Here is a 15,625-nt window from a genome sequence, read left to right as displayed (position 1 = left end):
CAAGAGTAGCATTAGAGAGCTTAGTATTAGAGAGGACAAATCTACTAGTTAGCATGATTGAGCTTGTCATTAGCGAGAAGGAAGCGACAAGCACAGCATTAGTGAGTATAGCATTAGCAAAAACAAAGCTACAAAAAGCTAATACACACAACGCAGATGGATTTAAAAAAAGGACAAAACAACAACTCCTGTTGACCAGGGTACATGGTACGGAATTCTGGTACTTAAAGTAAATTAATGAAGTTATTTCTTTAAGTTAATAAGTTATTATTTTAAGTGTAGGTTTTGATAACTCAACATGTTTGAATGACATAAGTGAATATGGTTTAGTAAACATGAATGAATATAAAGCACTTATTAAAGTGCACTCCATTTTCTATTTTGATCAAATATGATTTTTCATATGTTGGACTGTTAAGCGTTTTCGGGAAAAGTACAATAAGTAAGCGATTGTATCGGGATTCGGTCGTTGACATGAATGAAAATCTTGAGTGCTGATGATGGCCCCCGAGTCCAGACACAGAGGACGCACTGCAGCAGTGACTCAGTAACTTAATTTCTGTTGAGAATTGAATTTTTACTCACTGCATTTACTGTCCTCATCGCTGCCGTCGCCACAGTCGTCCGCTCCGTCACACACCCACGAGTTGGGAATGCAGCGGTGGTTCCCGCACTCAAACTGGGAGGCTGAGCAGACTTTATCTGGAAGATTCCGAAGCAGCGTATGAAGCACGTGCGTGCCCGGCTTCGATTGTGCCGACTTACCACAGTGAGCCTCGTCTGCACCGTTCTCGCAGTCGTTCTCTTTGTCGCAGGTCCAGCTCATCGGGATGCACCTTCCACTGGGACAGGCAAAGAAAGGCGTCGGGCACTTGGTTTTCCCACTCCCTAGGGCAGCACAGACATGGTCAATGTGATTAGAAGCTTTTATCATAAGACAGGAGAAATGTAATTTACATTGTTGGGTTATTCAAGAACAATCTGTCTCATTTCCCATTTGAAACGATTTGACATTGGACATTATGCTCTGATTCCCAAGTGAAAAACGACCTTTCCGAGATCACTGCCTTTCCATTTTGTGAAAATCAATGTGTACTGCAGGACCTGGGCAATTTCTCTCATCGGAGAGGTCTCCGCAGTCGTTAGCCCCGTCACATTGCCACGCGGGGTCATAGCAGAGGGTGGTGAACTCGCACTTCTGAAATGCCACTCCCTTCACTCCCAGGCGGAAATAACTGGAACAGTCTGTTGCAGCTTAAAACAAGAGAGAGAGAGACACATAAACTACTTTACAGATTTATGTATTCATATTTTGAAGCCTCTGGCTTTTTATTTTGAACGTACTGCAGTTCATCTCATCACTGGCATCCTCGCAGTCCACTTTTTGGTCACACTTGCTGGAGTTTGTGATGCAACTTCCATCTCTGCACTGGAACTGCTCAGCTGAGCACAGTGTGGCTGATAAGCACAAAACATCTAAGATCAGCTTGCGCTCATCAATAACGTCTTTTCATTTTAAAACAAGACATGAGTGACTTTGTGTTGTGAATTGATATGCTATTGACTTACCGTTGCAGAAAAGCTCATCGGAATTGTCCCCACAGTCGTCTTGACCATTACACCAGGAGTGATGCCCAATGCAGCGGCCGTTCACGCAGCGCCTGAAGCCCTTTTTGCACGCGCGGTTGGCTGGAACACAATTTGGCATGATATAGCATGCAAAATAAAAACAAATATATTGGGCCTGGCGCCTCATTACAACAGAGTGCGAGTCCCTTCTCACCACAGTAAGACTGCTTCTCATCAGATTTGTCCTTGCAGTGGGCCATGCCGTCGCAAGTCAGCGTGTAGTTGACGCAATCGCCGTTTCCGCACTCAAACTCATCAATGGGATTGCATGTGGCGTTCACAGCTACAGTAGGATGGAAATGGTAATTGGTTTTCACTGTTCAATGACGTTTAAAGCAGGTGATATTATGTAAAATTTACTTTTTAATTTTATATAAATATATACAGTAACCAAGTAAATATTTTATGAGCTGCCTTTTTTCAAAAAAGTGCTGCCTCCAGGAGTGAAACACTGAATAGTCCAGGCTCCATCCCTATTCGTCATGGTAACGAAAGACAAAGCCAGTCAGTTGCATAAGACAGAATATGAAAAGTGGATGTTAAGTGTGCTTTGAGGGAAAAAGGTCAGACACTTTTTATTGCGACGCCCGTGAACTCTCTTGAAAAAAAAAAATGGCATAATTTGACTCCACTTATTCTATTATCAGACTTAGTGGCTTTACTTCTAGAAATTACATTCAGGGTGGTTTCAAAATTAAATCAAAGTCTTACACATACTTTTTGAAAAAGAAGTGAATTAATCAGGCTAAAGGGAATTGAGACCTTTCAAGGTTTCCACGAGTCTGAATCAGGTATGCCAATTCCCTTAGTCCAAAATGTATCTATCTTATAGATGCGTTCAATAAAGCTCTTTACTATAGTGCATTACCTATGCAAGTGTTGTCCTCCAAAAGCTTCCTGTCACCACGACAACTGCAGTTGACCCTCCCTTCCGAAGTCAGCAGACACAGGTCCTGACATCCTCCATTGTTAAAGCGGCACAGAGAGAATTCACCTGTCCAGAGATCAGTAGGAGGGTTACTTATCACAAATTTCATGCTAACTATGCTAACATGCATCCATCAGAATAGTGTATGCTCACTGTTTACACTAAGTTATTTTCGTAATTGTGTAATCCCGTCCTCAAATTGCGGGGGTTGGGGTTTGGCACATTGTGACCCCAAGAAACATGCTTTTTTTTTTTTTGTGGCCATACTAAAATAAAAATGTAATGTAATTGCACATTCACTACAGTAGGTGGCAGTGGAGCTCTCACTGTCGGTGATTGGTGTATTAGACAAAGGCCTTTTTTTAGACAAATTGTACTATTCATATTCTTGGTGGAGAGTTGGGGGAAGGGTTGCTAAATATTTTCACTGGGGGAGTGGGGAGGAGGCTTACAAAAAATTATTGAGAAGCACTGGTTTGATCATTTCATCAACCTAGAAAGTGGCAAATATGGTGCTGTATGCTGCATTATGGATACACTCAGTACAAGCCAGTGTAAATGTGTTATGGGCCAACCCCAGAAGATTTTGGGAGAAAGCTACATCTTGGCCTGACGGACAGTGTAAAGTGTAAATGGGGACTGGGAACTGAGCCAATGCCTGCAGCGTAAAAGTCAGGTATGTAAACCACTACACGAGGGGCTTAACGTTTGCAACCTTCAGTATCTTTGGCTGCTTTCCGCTTCAGGGAGAATGGATTCAGATCAGTGAAACAGACTGACAGCCTTTGAAAAAACAAATCTTTGCACTGCCACAAACACAGCGGAAAATACTCACAGCTGTTAGTGTCGTTGGCCACGGCGGTGATTCCCATTGGCTGCTGGGGTATGTCGGCACGCAGAACCTTCATCTCGCCTCCAGTATATTTGTCAGCCCGAAGCACAGCCCTCCTCACCCAGTCTGTCCAGAAGATGTAGTCTCCATATACTGCCAGGCCAAACGGGTGCACTGGTTCATTCTTCAGTACCACCTACAGGGGGAAGCACAACCATACTTATGGATTGCCGCATTCAGGAAATTCCAATCTTGGAGAGGACAAACAAAACCCACAGATCATAATATGCAATCACACCGCAGTATAAATATTGCCATTGCAATGTGTGCGTGTCTCTCACGTAACGCCTGCTGCCGTCGTACTCGCAGCGCTCAATCTTGTCCAAGGTGGCGTCAGAGAAATAAAGCTTTTCGGCGCGGTGGTCGATGGCCAGGCCGTTGGGGGTTCGGATGTCAGTGCCAATGATCACGATCACGTTGGACCCCGTGAGGGTGGCGCGCATGATACTGGGGGACTGCTCATTCCAGTTGGTCCAGAACATCAGGCTGGGTGGGGGGGGTATAAAATGGAAAATGAACACCGAGCAAAGGTGGCAAGGTATGACATGAAGACCGACCTCTGGCACTCGTCAAGGACGAAGGCTCTGGGGTGGTCGTCTCCTGACATGGTGACCACCGTGTGCCGGTCAACGGCGCCCCAGCGGCTCTGATCCACAGTGTGACGGGTGATGGTTGAGGTGGTGTAGCTGGTCCAGTACAGAATATCCCAGCCTCTGTGGTATGCCAGACCCTCTACTGAGCCCACATCTACAAAAACACACATAACATTGAGTGAGTCAGTTGAGGAAAAGGGCAAATAATCACAGGGGGTGTTGCATTACAACGAGCAGCCCCACCTGATGAAGCAGATGGCACTGCGGTGAAAAAAATATGACAAGATATGTATCTTATATTTTGGTGTAATTCATTTACAAAATATAAACTTACCAATTTACGATCGACAATTCATAAAGTCAAGGTTTTAACACCACAAATAACAGCTGTCACCAGTAATGAGCTATTATCTTTTTAAGGGGAGTTCTAAGCAGGGCTCAAAGGGCTCCAATTGTTTTTTTTGTTTTTTGTTTTTTTCCTCCTTCGCTGTGCTTAATGAAGGACTTAGCAAGGCGAAACAGACACGGCAAACGGACGCCTTTTTGCTCCGATTAAAACAACAAAAATGGTGCCAGTGGGTACTAGTTAGCCCCGAGGACATGAGTAGCCCAAAGGTCTGTTCTAAAAAGTAATTCACAAGTGATGGGACACCGTGACTTACAAAGAAGAATGTCAACATTTATTTACTTATTCATTTAAACTTTGCATGTTACATGTTTAATCTGTACCAAATATATTTTAGTATTATATATTCTTATAATAAATTTATGTATGAATAAAACTGTGTAAAAATGGTGAAAAATGCTGTTTTTATTGACCCCATATATTTTTTTAAAGGTCATTTTAGAACTGCAATTTTAATACTGCAATATTTTGCTCACGGATATTGTCAAAATTTAATATCGGCCCATGTTTAATGATGTTTAAGGTATATTATTGCGTATAGATCCCACAAGATGGCGTCCAAAGCACTATTTTGTCAGCTGAAGCTCTTCAACTCACATCAACATACACTATGGCTAAAGTATATAAATCTGAGGCTTCCCTACAGTTACATTGCTAATATGCAGATGCATGCTGCCAACTCTACTTGTCCAAAAACTGATGTTTTGCCAAAACCTGTTTGTTGTATGCCGGATTCTCTACTGGGAAAACAGGTAGTAAAGTAGATCCTCACAAATCTGCCTCCCAACAATTCGACAAGCTGTAGTAAATTCTGTCTACTTGTTTGACAATACAGTATAGTGACTATTAATTGTCTGTCAGAATTGATTACATTGCTTATTAGAAAAAAAATGCATCAGAGAGCATTGCACGGTTGTTGTCCCGCCTTTTCTTCTTTCTTTTTTTTTGTTTTTTTATTTATTTCTAAACATAACTGCAAATGAGAGATAGATGGGTAGATAGGATGAGGGAAAGGAAGCATGTCAAATCCAGTGGAGGTAAAAGGCAACAGCGTGGAAGAGTCAGAGGCAGCTTTTCACACCGTGTGACTTGATGCTTTTTGCAATTGCCTCACTAAAAAGGTCACAACAAATGTTACAGAGTGTCATATTATTTTTCTTTGCGATACCTCATCAAGCGAGGAGGAGAAGCAAAATTCTACCCGGCAGTCTTGAAGTGTCTTTAAAAATAGTGCGCTTCGTGCCTGAACAGAATCCAGAGACGAGTCAAGAACTGGCCAAAATGGAGGAACACAACGTCCTCATTTGCAGTGTTTTTAACCACAACAGCTAATAGACATCATGTTGCTAATTAACCCAAACAGTGAAGGTGCATTGATCAAAGCAGGCTTTCCTGGGTCGAAGTTTGACTGCTATGTTTTAACAGCTGTGGCCAGACTGCGAGGTTCACCGCTAGGTGAGACACTTAACACCAAAACTCAATATCTGCGGTGCAATGCCATGGGCATGAGTCAACATTTGTCTCAGTACAAAACACTAGCGAGCCAAGTGAAGGCTTTTCCACTTTAGAGCAGATCGACTGGCCTGCTGTTTCCTCTCTTAAATTATTGCTCTCCACTTAAGTTTATCTCCACATTGACCCATACATATTGCATTTTTAGCTCATGTTCAGTTATGATTATGAGCCATTTCATCGACACATGCTATTTGAACATGATTGCAGGTCAGTGTTTGTTATCAGCAGTCAATTATTAGCCAGGTTTCTGATAGCAAACAATATTTCACATTGTTTCTCTATATATTTGACATATGGGTGAATGACGGATAAGTTTGTCCGATGAAACCCATTTTATGAATTACCATGTGGTGCGACCAAAAAGAAATAATGGGACTTTTATTTTGAAATACATTTAAAGACAGGATTTTGTATCAACCACAAGACAGTAAAGAACTCATGGGAGCAGCTATCAGGTTTGTACTATCTCACAAATGTGTAAAAAAAGTTAGCCTTTTAGCAATTGGTATGTAGTGGTCATATTTAGCCATAATGCAGTATGACTTAAAACCAATAATATTACTTTTTTTTCCATCAAATATATATTTTCACAATAATTTTACTTGTGTGGCTAGCTAGGTTGTTTTGTTTAAATAGATAATTGTTAGTTATAAGTTTGATTTCCATGATAGATTTATGTCGTAAATTACACATATCCCATATTGTAGATAATAGTAAACGTCTAGATAATTGCAAATAATAATAAAGAATATATTTTATATGTTTTTATAATAAGTTAACTGTGCCGGGTCTGGTGATTTATGCATCAATGAATTTGCTCACTTCATATAATCTCTTGTTTAATTTTCATTGATACGTGTGCAACAAACCCAAAACAATTCTACCCTTTTAGAAAGACCCTGGGGGAAAAAAATGGCCTGAGAGGGACCACCCACAGCGAGCAGGCCAGCCAATCGTCATCCTGCTCCGTGATAATCAGTCCAGAGTTCACCTGCCAATGACTCGCCTTCATCCTGCCTTGCTGTAAAGCTATTCAGCATTTCTTTTCCTCCTCCGCCACCAGCCAATTCCTCAAGAGGAGGAACAATTACGGACGGCTTGCTGAGGACCAGCCTGGCTAAGATGTCATGTGGAGCGACTGTGAGGTGATGAGAAACAAAACTGCCACATTGAGAAACGTGGATGACTTTACAGGGATTTCTGAAGGATTGATTGAGCATGAACTGACTTCTCTCGATGTGTGTATTTTTTTAAACAACAACAAAAGGCTCCCTGTGGAGTGTTTCTTCAATGACGGTTGAAGAAATGGCTGGAAATTGTTATTCTTTGTCTGCTTAAACTGTCATTCAATCCACAATGTGAGCAATCATTTCCACTCGTCTTATCTGCGCTTTTATGAGCCCGACTGCAGTGACAGCACGACTCGAGTGAAGATATAAAAATGCTGCTGTGGAATCTGCTCAGGAACAGCAGTGACAATGGGGCCGGCAATGTGGAACAGGTCCTGGTCCCTATATTTGATGTTCTGATCCTGGTTCTGGGTGTTGGGGGGCACAGCACGGTGATGGTGATCCTATGTCGGAGGAGCAGGCGGCGGATGGCCCAGTCAGGAACAGGTACGGACATCCTCCTGCTGGCCCTGAGCTTTGCGGACCTTCTTCTACTCGCCACGCTTCCCTTCCACACCGCCGCCATCGCCATGCAGCAGTGGCCTTTCGGGGACTTCCTGTGTCGCCTGACGGGATTTTTGGGATCGGCCTGCACTTCCGCCAGCGCTTTCACGCTGTCTGCCCTGGCGGTGTCGCGCTACATGACGGTGGTGCACCCCGCCAGGACGTACCGCTTCCTCTCTCCGCGCCACGCCGCCGTCACGGCCGCGCTCCTTTGGGTCCCGGCGTGCTGCCTGGCGGCGCCCCAGCTGGCGTTTCGTTTTGTGGCAAGCCCTCCCAATAATCCCGACGCACTTGCTTGCTTCGCTTTCCTGCTCCACCGAGATCAGCTCATTTATGGATTGGTCCACTTCTTGCTGGCGTTCTTGCTCCCACTCGTCACCATCGCCATCGCGTATGGGAACATCTACGTGTTCCTGTGGAGGACTCGGAACACCGTTCAGGCTCCACAAGTCGAACGTTACCAGAGCAAGGTAACCCAGACGTCAGCGATACTGGTGCTGGCGTTTACTCTGTGCTGGCTGCCTTCCTACGGCCTGACACTTGCCTTGCTATCGGACAAAAGGTCAGGGGCCACCGGCACCTCGCCGCGTTACGGCCCCTTCAGCGTGTTTGCACGACTCATGGCCATCGCGTCGACGGTGTTGAACCCCATCCTATATGTGCTCATCTCCCAAAGGTTCAGACAGGATCTGCTCAGGCTGTTTAAGAGGGAAGGGCAGCGAGCCAGCGGGGGCGGGCCTGCCTGATTGACAGTAATTACTCAGCGGCTGCACAAACACAGGGCTCATCCACGGCTACTGGGAATTACGATTAATCATTTTAAAGACGACTTGCAAGGAATGGGCACTCCACAGTAGTTCATAAGTTGTAAGAATCTTGGGGGGAGTGATTTTAATCTGTAAAGCACTTTGAATTACAACCTCTGTATGAAAAGTATAAGTAAATAAATAAATAAACATTTTTCTTTTTTAAGAATATACGTTTAAATAAATAAGAAATAAATGCTAACATTCTTCTTCTGTTTTAAATTTTCTTAGCAAGTCAGTGCCCCATCATGTGTGAGATATTTTTCGAACAGACCCACGTGCTACTCATGTTGTCCTTGGGCTAACTAGTACAAATTAGGACCATGCTTTCTTTTTTTTTTTTTTAAGGAAAGAAGGCATCAGAAGGCATCCATGTAACTTTGTCTCTTTCGTCTAACCTCCCTCGGCACCGACCCCCCCCCGCACCAAGATGGAGGGCGAAAAGTTAATTGGAGGCAATTAACTACAAAAAGACGGCCTGTTTACTTTCCACCATACATATAACTTATTAAGACACCACAAAAAATGTTGAGATTATGTAAGAGGCTCTTAAAAGTGTCATTTTCTAAAACATACACTTGTTCCAGCATTCCAAGTATTACCAAATTAATTGTGGTTAGTTTTAATTTACTCTGTCAGTTATGCGTACTGTATTCAAGTTCAATTAATCTCAGAGGAGGTCATACAACTTGCTGTCAACTAAAGATGACATCACAGTTGCAGAGGGGTCAGACAAGGACCAATCACAGTTCACGTGTTTTCTGAAGCTGAGCTGTTATTGGTAATTACCTGAGACCTGAGCAACTGTGATGTCATTTTCAGTCGACAGCAAGTTGCAAAATGGCCGCCTTCTGATATTAATAAAAACTGCTGGATTTTGCTGCTTAACTTGTATTCCACTAATGCAATATTAACTAGAATACCGTGGTTAGACGAGCGGGGCTGCATAGAACATATTTTTGTCATAAATTATTTTTTTGGGGGGGTTGATTTCCCCTTTAAAGCTAAGAACTAATTTTTAACAGATCTTGTAATTGAAATGTGCAAAAATTGCAGCTTTAAGTGCAGATACAAAGTGGGAGCAAATTCTAATGGAAAGATGCTAAAAATAAAAAAATAAATACAATTGAGGAAATGACGTACATCAATTGTGAAACTGAAATAAGATTTAGATATGTCAGTAAACAAAATATGATGCAAACCGATTGTTTACCAACACAGACAGGGAGCCGAAATACTCACTTTCGACTACAGTCTTGCGATCAGATCCGTCATCGCTGATCTGCTGGATGTTACCAAAGTGGATGTCGCTGAAGAACACCCGGTTGGCTCCCTTCCCTCCCCCTCCTCGGTAATCAAACGTCAGCGCTATGACGTTCTTCATGTGCTCGGGGTCCTCGAACGGTTTTATGGGCGCGTTCAGGTTGTTTTCATCCGACAGGTGAACGCTCTTTAGTATGGTGCGTTCCGAGTAGAGCAGGTAGCCGTCGTAGTCACGGCAGCTGCGACCGTCTTCGGCCAGCATGCCGTGCGCGCAGGCGCACGTGCGCTTTCCATCGCCGCTGTACAAACAAAGCTGCTGGCACCCTCCGTTCTTTACTTTGCACACGTTTGTTCCTGCAGACATAAAGGTCATAAATATTCTTTTAGAATTACTGTCTTTTTAACGCTTTCACTGCCAAACCTTTTCTAAAAAAACAACCCCGACAGTGCCAGTCGATTTCGAGCATTTTCACTCATCTTTCAAGGCAAAGAGAATATTGTGCACTATGACTACATAAACATGGTGGATAGATACCATATGGAAGATCACATTCCATTCTTTCATTAGAAAAAAAAAAAAAAAAAAAAGAGTACATTTCTACCTTATTCTGCTCTTTAGTAATCACCATTTGAAAATAGGTCATTTGAGTGACAAGCGAAAATATAAAAATAAGGAAAAAACAAGCTTTTGGTGAAAAGATACATTTTCTGCACAACAGTTACCTTGACATTATTTTTTGTTTAGTGACACTCTGTGAATTAGATTTAATGTGACAAAGGCTTTGATCATTCACGTCATACTTGAAAACGTTCTATTTCATCAGGTTTGTCATGTTTCATTGTAATTTCATACACCTTGAACTCATTGAAAAGAGATACAATTCTGCCATCTGCTGGCCTCTGTTAATGGGTGTTTTTGGTTTCACAACCCATTGATTAGGCAGCGCTGCAATTAGACATTGCACTGCCCATTGATGAAGAAAAAAAACAAAAAACAAAACATAGTTGACGTAAATTAATGTTTATGGCGCCATTCATTAGGATTTTAGCATACGTCATTAAAGTTTTTGGCGGTAAAACAGTTAATAGATAAACAAAATTATGCATTTAACGACCTTCATCACCTATACAGTCGAATGAGTGTCATATGTTTATCACAAATTCAGTCTACATAAAGATAATGCTTAGTTTTCATTAACTCTGTCAAAGTGGTCATAATTTGACTTCCTTGACAATTTAACTACTGCATGTAAGTAGAAGAATGACATGTACCAGTGCACCTGAAGTTGTGGCACAGTTTATAATAATAAATTAGAATACACCAGAAAGGTTTGTTTAACTCCTCTCAATTAAAAATGTGAACTATATATTATACAGCGTGATTGAACACGGAAAAAGTGATTCACCTTGCTGCCTGGCCCTGTTGAAGACCTTAATATCTTTGAGCTGCACACCAATCCCGGTCCTCAGAGACACAGAGTCTGTGGCGTTGTCTTTACTGCCTCTCTTTATGGAGCCGTTGGCGTGAGTTCTGCTCGACAACAGGCAAAGGGCATAAAGAAAATGGACTGTGACTATTAATCATCTCAAGCAGGGGTGTCAAACACAAATTTGATTAAAAGTGGGACGGACCATTATGTCCGTGATCTAATAATTGTAAAAATAATGCTAATTTCCGTTTTTTTTTTTTTTTTTTTTTTTTTTTTTTTTTGGTACAAATAATTACCATCTTATTGCAACATGAGTCCAAATTTTTTGCATCAGATTCTGAATAACTGCCAAATTTCAGAATAAGATTTAAGATCTCGTCAGTGTCCCCTGCAGTGGACAAAATTAGCAACAAGTGTTAATTTTAGTGAAAAACTGCAGTTTGTGTTTTGTCCTCATGAGCCAAATTCCCGCGGGCCATATGTTTGACACCACTGCATTTTCCCCTTTAAAGAAGGACTGTGTCTAACCGGTCACTCCAGTAGATGTAGCTCTCAAACACGGACACAGAGAACATGTCCATGTTGTTGTTGGCCAGCACCACTTCCCTGTTCTCTCCAGTCTCCAGATTGATGCGCTCAATTTTGTCTGTCCTGGCGTCACACCAGTATAGCATACTCTCCTGTCGTGAAAAAAAAGTGATGTTTTTCAAACAAAAGAAGAACACTAGAAAAAAAAGAGTGGTTTGTTACCGTACCTCATAGTCAATGGAGATACCATTGGGCCAGCTAATACTGACGTTTACCAGAACAGCTCTTTGCGTGCCGTCCAGTCGGGAGCGCTCGATACGAGGGTACTGGCCCCACTCTGTCCAGAACAAGTAGCTGCGCGCACACACCCACCCACACAGATGACTTGTCTTGTAATCAATCATGAGAGAAATAACAACGGAGACTGAAGGTAGCTGGCTTCTCACCCTTTCTCGGGGTGAACAGTGATGGCGCGGGGCTTGTCCAAGCCCTGGGAGATAACGACATAGCGGAAGGAGCCATTCAGCCGGGCCACCTCAATCACGTCGAAGCCTTGATCTGTCCAGTAGATGTTTCCTGTAAGAGATTAAGAGAATAAATAATTATTTTCTACAAATTCCTGGGCGTGGGGATGGATGCATTGCATGAATTTGCTCAATCACGTCAGCAACACTGGCCCAATGAACCTCTTCAAATACTTTTAAGGTCCTGAGAATTTAGGTAGTCTACTCTCCATAAAACATCTGTTTAAATCTACACTTCAATCATACCTTAACTGTTAAAGCCACCTCTTAGGAAAAATCTAGAATTTGTATTTGGTAAACTATCATATCTTTAGGCCAAGGGTCAGCAAACTTTCCTGTTAAAAGAGCCAATTAGGCCAAATAAATAAGCAAAAATTTATCTGGAGCCGCAAAACATTTGAAGATGGTGACGAAGGTAACTGTGTGTTGGTGTTGAATGTACTGAAGGCCGATGAGGGCTAATTAGAGCTGCACCTTGCACAACACAAAAATATGACAGCAGCATCCAATATGTACACTTTAATTTATCGTCAACCTTTCGTCTTCCGATTTCAGATTTTTTTTCTTCTCTTTTTTTTTTCCCTTTGGTAAGTTTTTCAGACTTCATTTGTCATACATATTTTTTTAGACTTTTCTGCCTTCAAATTTCTGACATCTTTTAAAATTTTATGGACATATGGCATTTTCTGCCTATCTTCTTCCTTTTTTTCAACATTTTATGGCTATTTTTGACATTTTTCTCTGTCTTTTTTTGCTACAAATTTTCTGACATTTTTGCCAATTTTGTGGACATTTTATGGTAATTTTCAGGATTTCTTCTTTTGTTTTTGGACGTTTTATAGCTACTTTTTAAAATGTTTTCTTTCCTACCTTTTTCTTATTTTTATTTTTTTTAAATAAAATTTCTGACTTTTATGGCAATTCCAAAGATATTTTATGGTAATTTTCTGACTTTCTTTTGTTTTTGGACATTTTATGGCTACTTTTTGAACATTTTCTTTTCTGCCTTTTATTTTCATTTCTCATTTTTGGCAATGACATTTTATGGTCATTTTTAAAACATTTTTTTCAATTCTACCTTCTGTCCGACTCTCTCTCAAATTTGGACTCTAACATTTTTTTTAATATTTAATTGTTCATTTTTAAAATCTAAATAATGAATTCAATTAAAGAATACTATATCTAAAAAAAATAAATAAAATCAAAATAAAAGTGTAAAAAACATCCACAGGGAGAGGGAACAAAAACCCCGGGTTTTCACTGGATGCGGTTGCGGTGCGGTTGCGGTGCGGTGCGTCTTGACTGCGTGCTCCGGACGGGTCAATTTTTTTGTCAATCCACACCGGCTCCGCACAGCTGCGGTCCGGCAGCTCCGTCGCCGCCCACTTCCCAACGTGTCTCGCGGGACCGCGCGCGCGCGATCATGTGGCATTTCACAACGACAAACATACAGAATGTTTGTGCTCTTCTGCTATGAGATTCCATGCAGCATCCTTTTTTTGGTTGTCCTTGTAAAGTATATTAATAACGAGAGTCGGGTCAGTGCGGGTCCACTCTTTATTTCTGTCTTCCCCGTCCGGCTGCCGCTCAGTACGGCAAGCGAGACGGGCACAACAAGCAATCGCGAACATCAAACTCACAATACATTACAGTCCTTATAAAAAGGATGTGCCGTGTCATATATTATTTTGTGGTTTTCCACCTCCAATATAAACCTCTCCTCGTCCATGTTCACTGGTGTCTAAACCGTGAATGAGCACATGGCCCGGCGACGCCCACGTCACGTTTTGCTGAAAGCTTGCGAAATAGGAGCTGGCGAGTGTTTTATTCTGAAAGGTAACCGGAAATTTATTTTGAAACTGCCTCGGTCTTCCTGTCCCGCTCGATGTGTTTTGTGCTAGCTTGCCATTTGCCGGAGGCCTACCGCTGCGGCGTCCGGCCACAATAGAAAATAGGTCTATCCTTGCGGAAGGCTTGCGGCACGCCGCAGGCCTTCCGCAGTCGACACGCAACGCACCCGCAAGCGGTGTAAACTGCACCATTCGAATGAATGGAATCTAATTGCTTGCGTCGCCGGACCGCACCGCAACCGCACCGCAACCGCACCGCAACCGCAACCGGTGAAAACCCGGGGAAAGACCCCTGCTTTAGATGAATAAAAAAAAAAAAAAAAAAAAAAGTCATGTATACGTTTTCCAACAGTAAAAAACCCTCAGAAGAGAACTTTTAGTGTGCGCTTATGGCCATTTTACAATCAGGAATTACAAATTAGAAGAATAGAAAATTGCTATAACTTCCATGTCATTTTAAGGAAACATGCCCAATTGGGATTTAAAGGTCTTTCTTTAATATTGTCTGCCATTTTTTTTTATTGGGGAAATTATTGTACGTCAAATATTTCCATTTTGGACTTTGTGGTTTGTGTAGGCCACCAGAAAATCTAAAAGAAAAAGTGAAAATGTTTTTTTTTTTTTTTTTCCTAAAATCCAACGTATCATGAGCCTAAATTGTAACTACTCGCTTACACATTCCCTAAGGCTGGGCTGTCTTCTCTCTCAGAGCTTTTAAGAGTGTAGTTTTTGCAGGACTGTCGTTTGTCTCACCTGCTATCCAGTCAACAGCTATCCCCTCCACCCTGCCAATGCCGTTCGTGACTACATCCTCTCTCCATGTTTGGTCTCGTTTGGCCCTGCTAATTGTGCTGAGGCCCATGTCCACCCAGTAGATCGTGTCATTGTCTGAAGACGAAAAGGACATGGATCAATACAAACTATACAAGACTTCTGTCCATATGCGTTTTAATGAGAGTGTATATATTCTTCGTTATAAAATTACCAGCATGGAAATCAATGCCCACAGCCAGCGAAGTGCCTGACACCGGCACCAGGGCATCAGACTTGTCCGAAGGGTCCAAAGGAATACCACGGATACCCTCGTGCACAGAGTATAGCAAGAAAGAGCCAACACCTACAGCAAATACACACTCTTTAACAACTGCTTGATGCAATTAACACGCACTTTAAAAGTGCATAATAGAGCGTAATGTGTCGCACCCTCGCAGGACTGCTGGCCTCTGCGCAGGCTGTATCCTGCAGTGCACATGCAGGCTCTGGTGGTCGGGGAGGTGGGGAGACACAGCTGGGAGCAGTCACCATTGTTATTGCTACAAAGATTGGTGCCTAGAAACAAAGAAGCAGGAGTACAAACACATAAAAACATAGAAAAGTCAAAATCTAAACAGATGTGCATTTGCTGAGATAAATAAGCGTGACGCTGGCGAGAGAAACAGACCAAAAATGGGTATTTGCTATAATAGTTGTCTCTTTTTGACAACTATTTCCATCAAAGCACCTGGCTTGGAATTGTGAAAAAAAACAAAAAAACAATTCTTGACACTTCATTAGGCATAAGTGCATCTAATAAGATTCAACACAATGA

The 15,625-nt window shown here is 42.1% G+C and overlaps 2 protein-coding genes across 6 annotated transcripts in view; one reads left to right on the top strand and one right to left on the bottom strand.

The window, feature by feature from the left end:
* The window catches only part of LOC144023246 (low-density lipoprotein receptor-related protein 1-like), a 120,783-nt gene that overhangs the window by 21,783 nt on the left and 83,375 nt on the right, over positions 1–15,625 (bottom strand). For 3 of the 5 annotated variants that reach the window (XR_013284509.1, XM_077528456.1, XM_077528457.1), the window contains exons 34-51: positions 15,241–15,366; positions 15,023–15,154; positions 14,791–14,925; positions 12,110–12,239; positions 11,891–12,017; positions 11,664–11,815; positions 11,112–11,236; positions 9,685–10,059; positions 4,007–4,196; positions 3,731–3,935; positions 3,393–3,585; positions 2,498–2,623; positions 1,784–1,912; positions 1,570–1,689; positions 1,345–1,458; positions 1,105–1,254; positions 766–888; positions 586–702 (exon numbers count right to left, since the gene is read on the bottom strand). Coding sequence is in view for 4 of the 5 variants with exons in the window: in XM_077528456.1 (XP_077384582.1) it covers positions 586–702; positions 766–888; positions 1,105–1,254; positions 1,345–1,458; positions 1,570–1,689; positions 1,784–1,912; positions 2,498–2,623; positions 3,393–3,585; positions 3,731–3,935; positions 4,007–4,196; positions 9,685–10,059; positions 11,112–11,236; positions 11,664–11,815; positions 11,891–12,017; positions 12,110–12,239; positions 14,791–14,925; positions 15,023–15,154; positions 15,241–15,366 (2,769 nt within the window). In the remaining variant the exon portion in view is untranslated. Of the gene's footprint in view, positions 1–585; positions 889–1,104; positions 1,255–1,344; positions 1,459–1,569; positions 1,690–1,783; positions 1,913–2,497; positions 2,624–3,392; positions 3,586–3,730; positions 3,936–4,006; positions 4,197–9,684; positions 10,060–11,111; positions 11,237–11,663; positions 11,816–11,890; positions 12,018–12,109; positions 12,240–14,790; positions 14,926–15,022; positions 15,155–15,240; positions 15,367–15,625 lie in introns of all 5 variants that reach the window. The other 2 variants (XM_077528453.1, XM_077528455.1) reach the window with 1 other exon arrangement.
* On the top strand, positions 7,032–8,382 carry LOC144023247 (galanin receptor type 2-like). The gene has a single exon (XM_077528458.1). It carries the CDS (start codon positions 7,405–7,407, stop codon positions 8,380–8,382), a length of 978 nt encoding a protein of 325 aa, XP_077384584.1. The 5' UTR covers positions 7,032–7,404.

Source organism: Festucalex cinctus, chromosome 8, assembly GCF_051991245.1.
Source record: "Festucalex cinctus isolate MCC-2025b chromosome 8, RoL_Fcin_1.0, whole genome shotgun sequence".
Lineage (NCBI taxonomy): Eukaryota > Metazoa > Chordata > Actinopteri > Syngnathiformes > Syngnathidae > Festucalex > Festucalex cinctus.
This window is presented reverse-complemented; position numbering and strand designations above follow the sequence as displayed.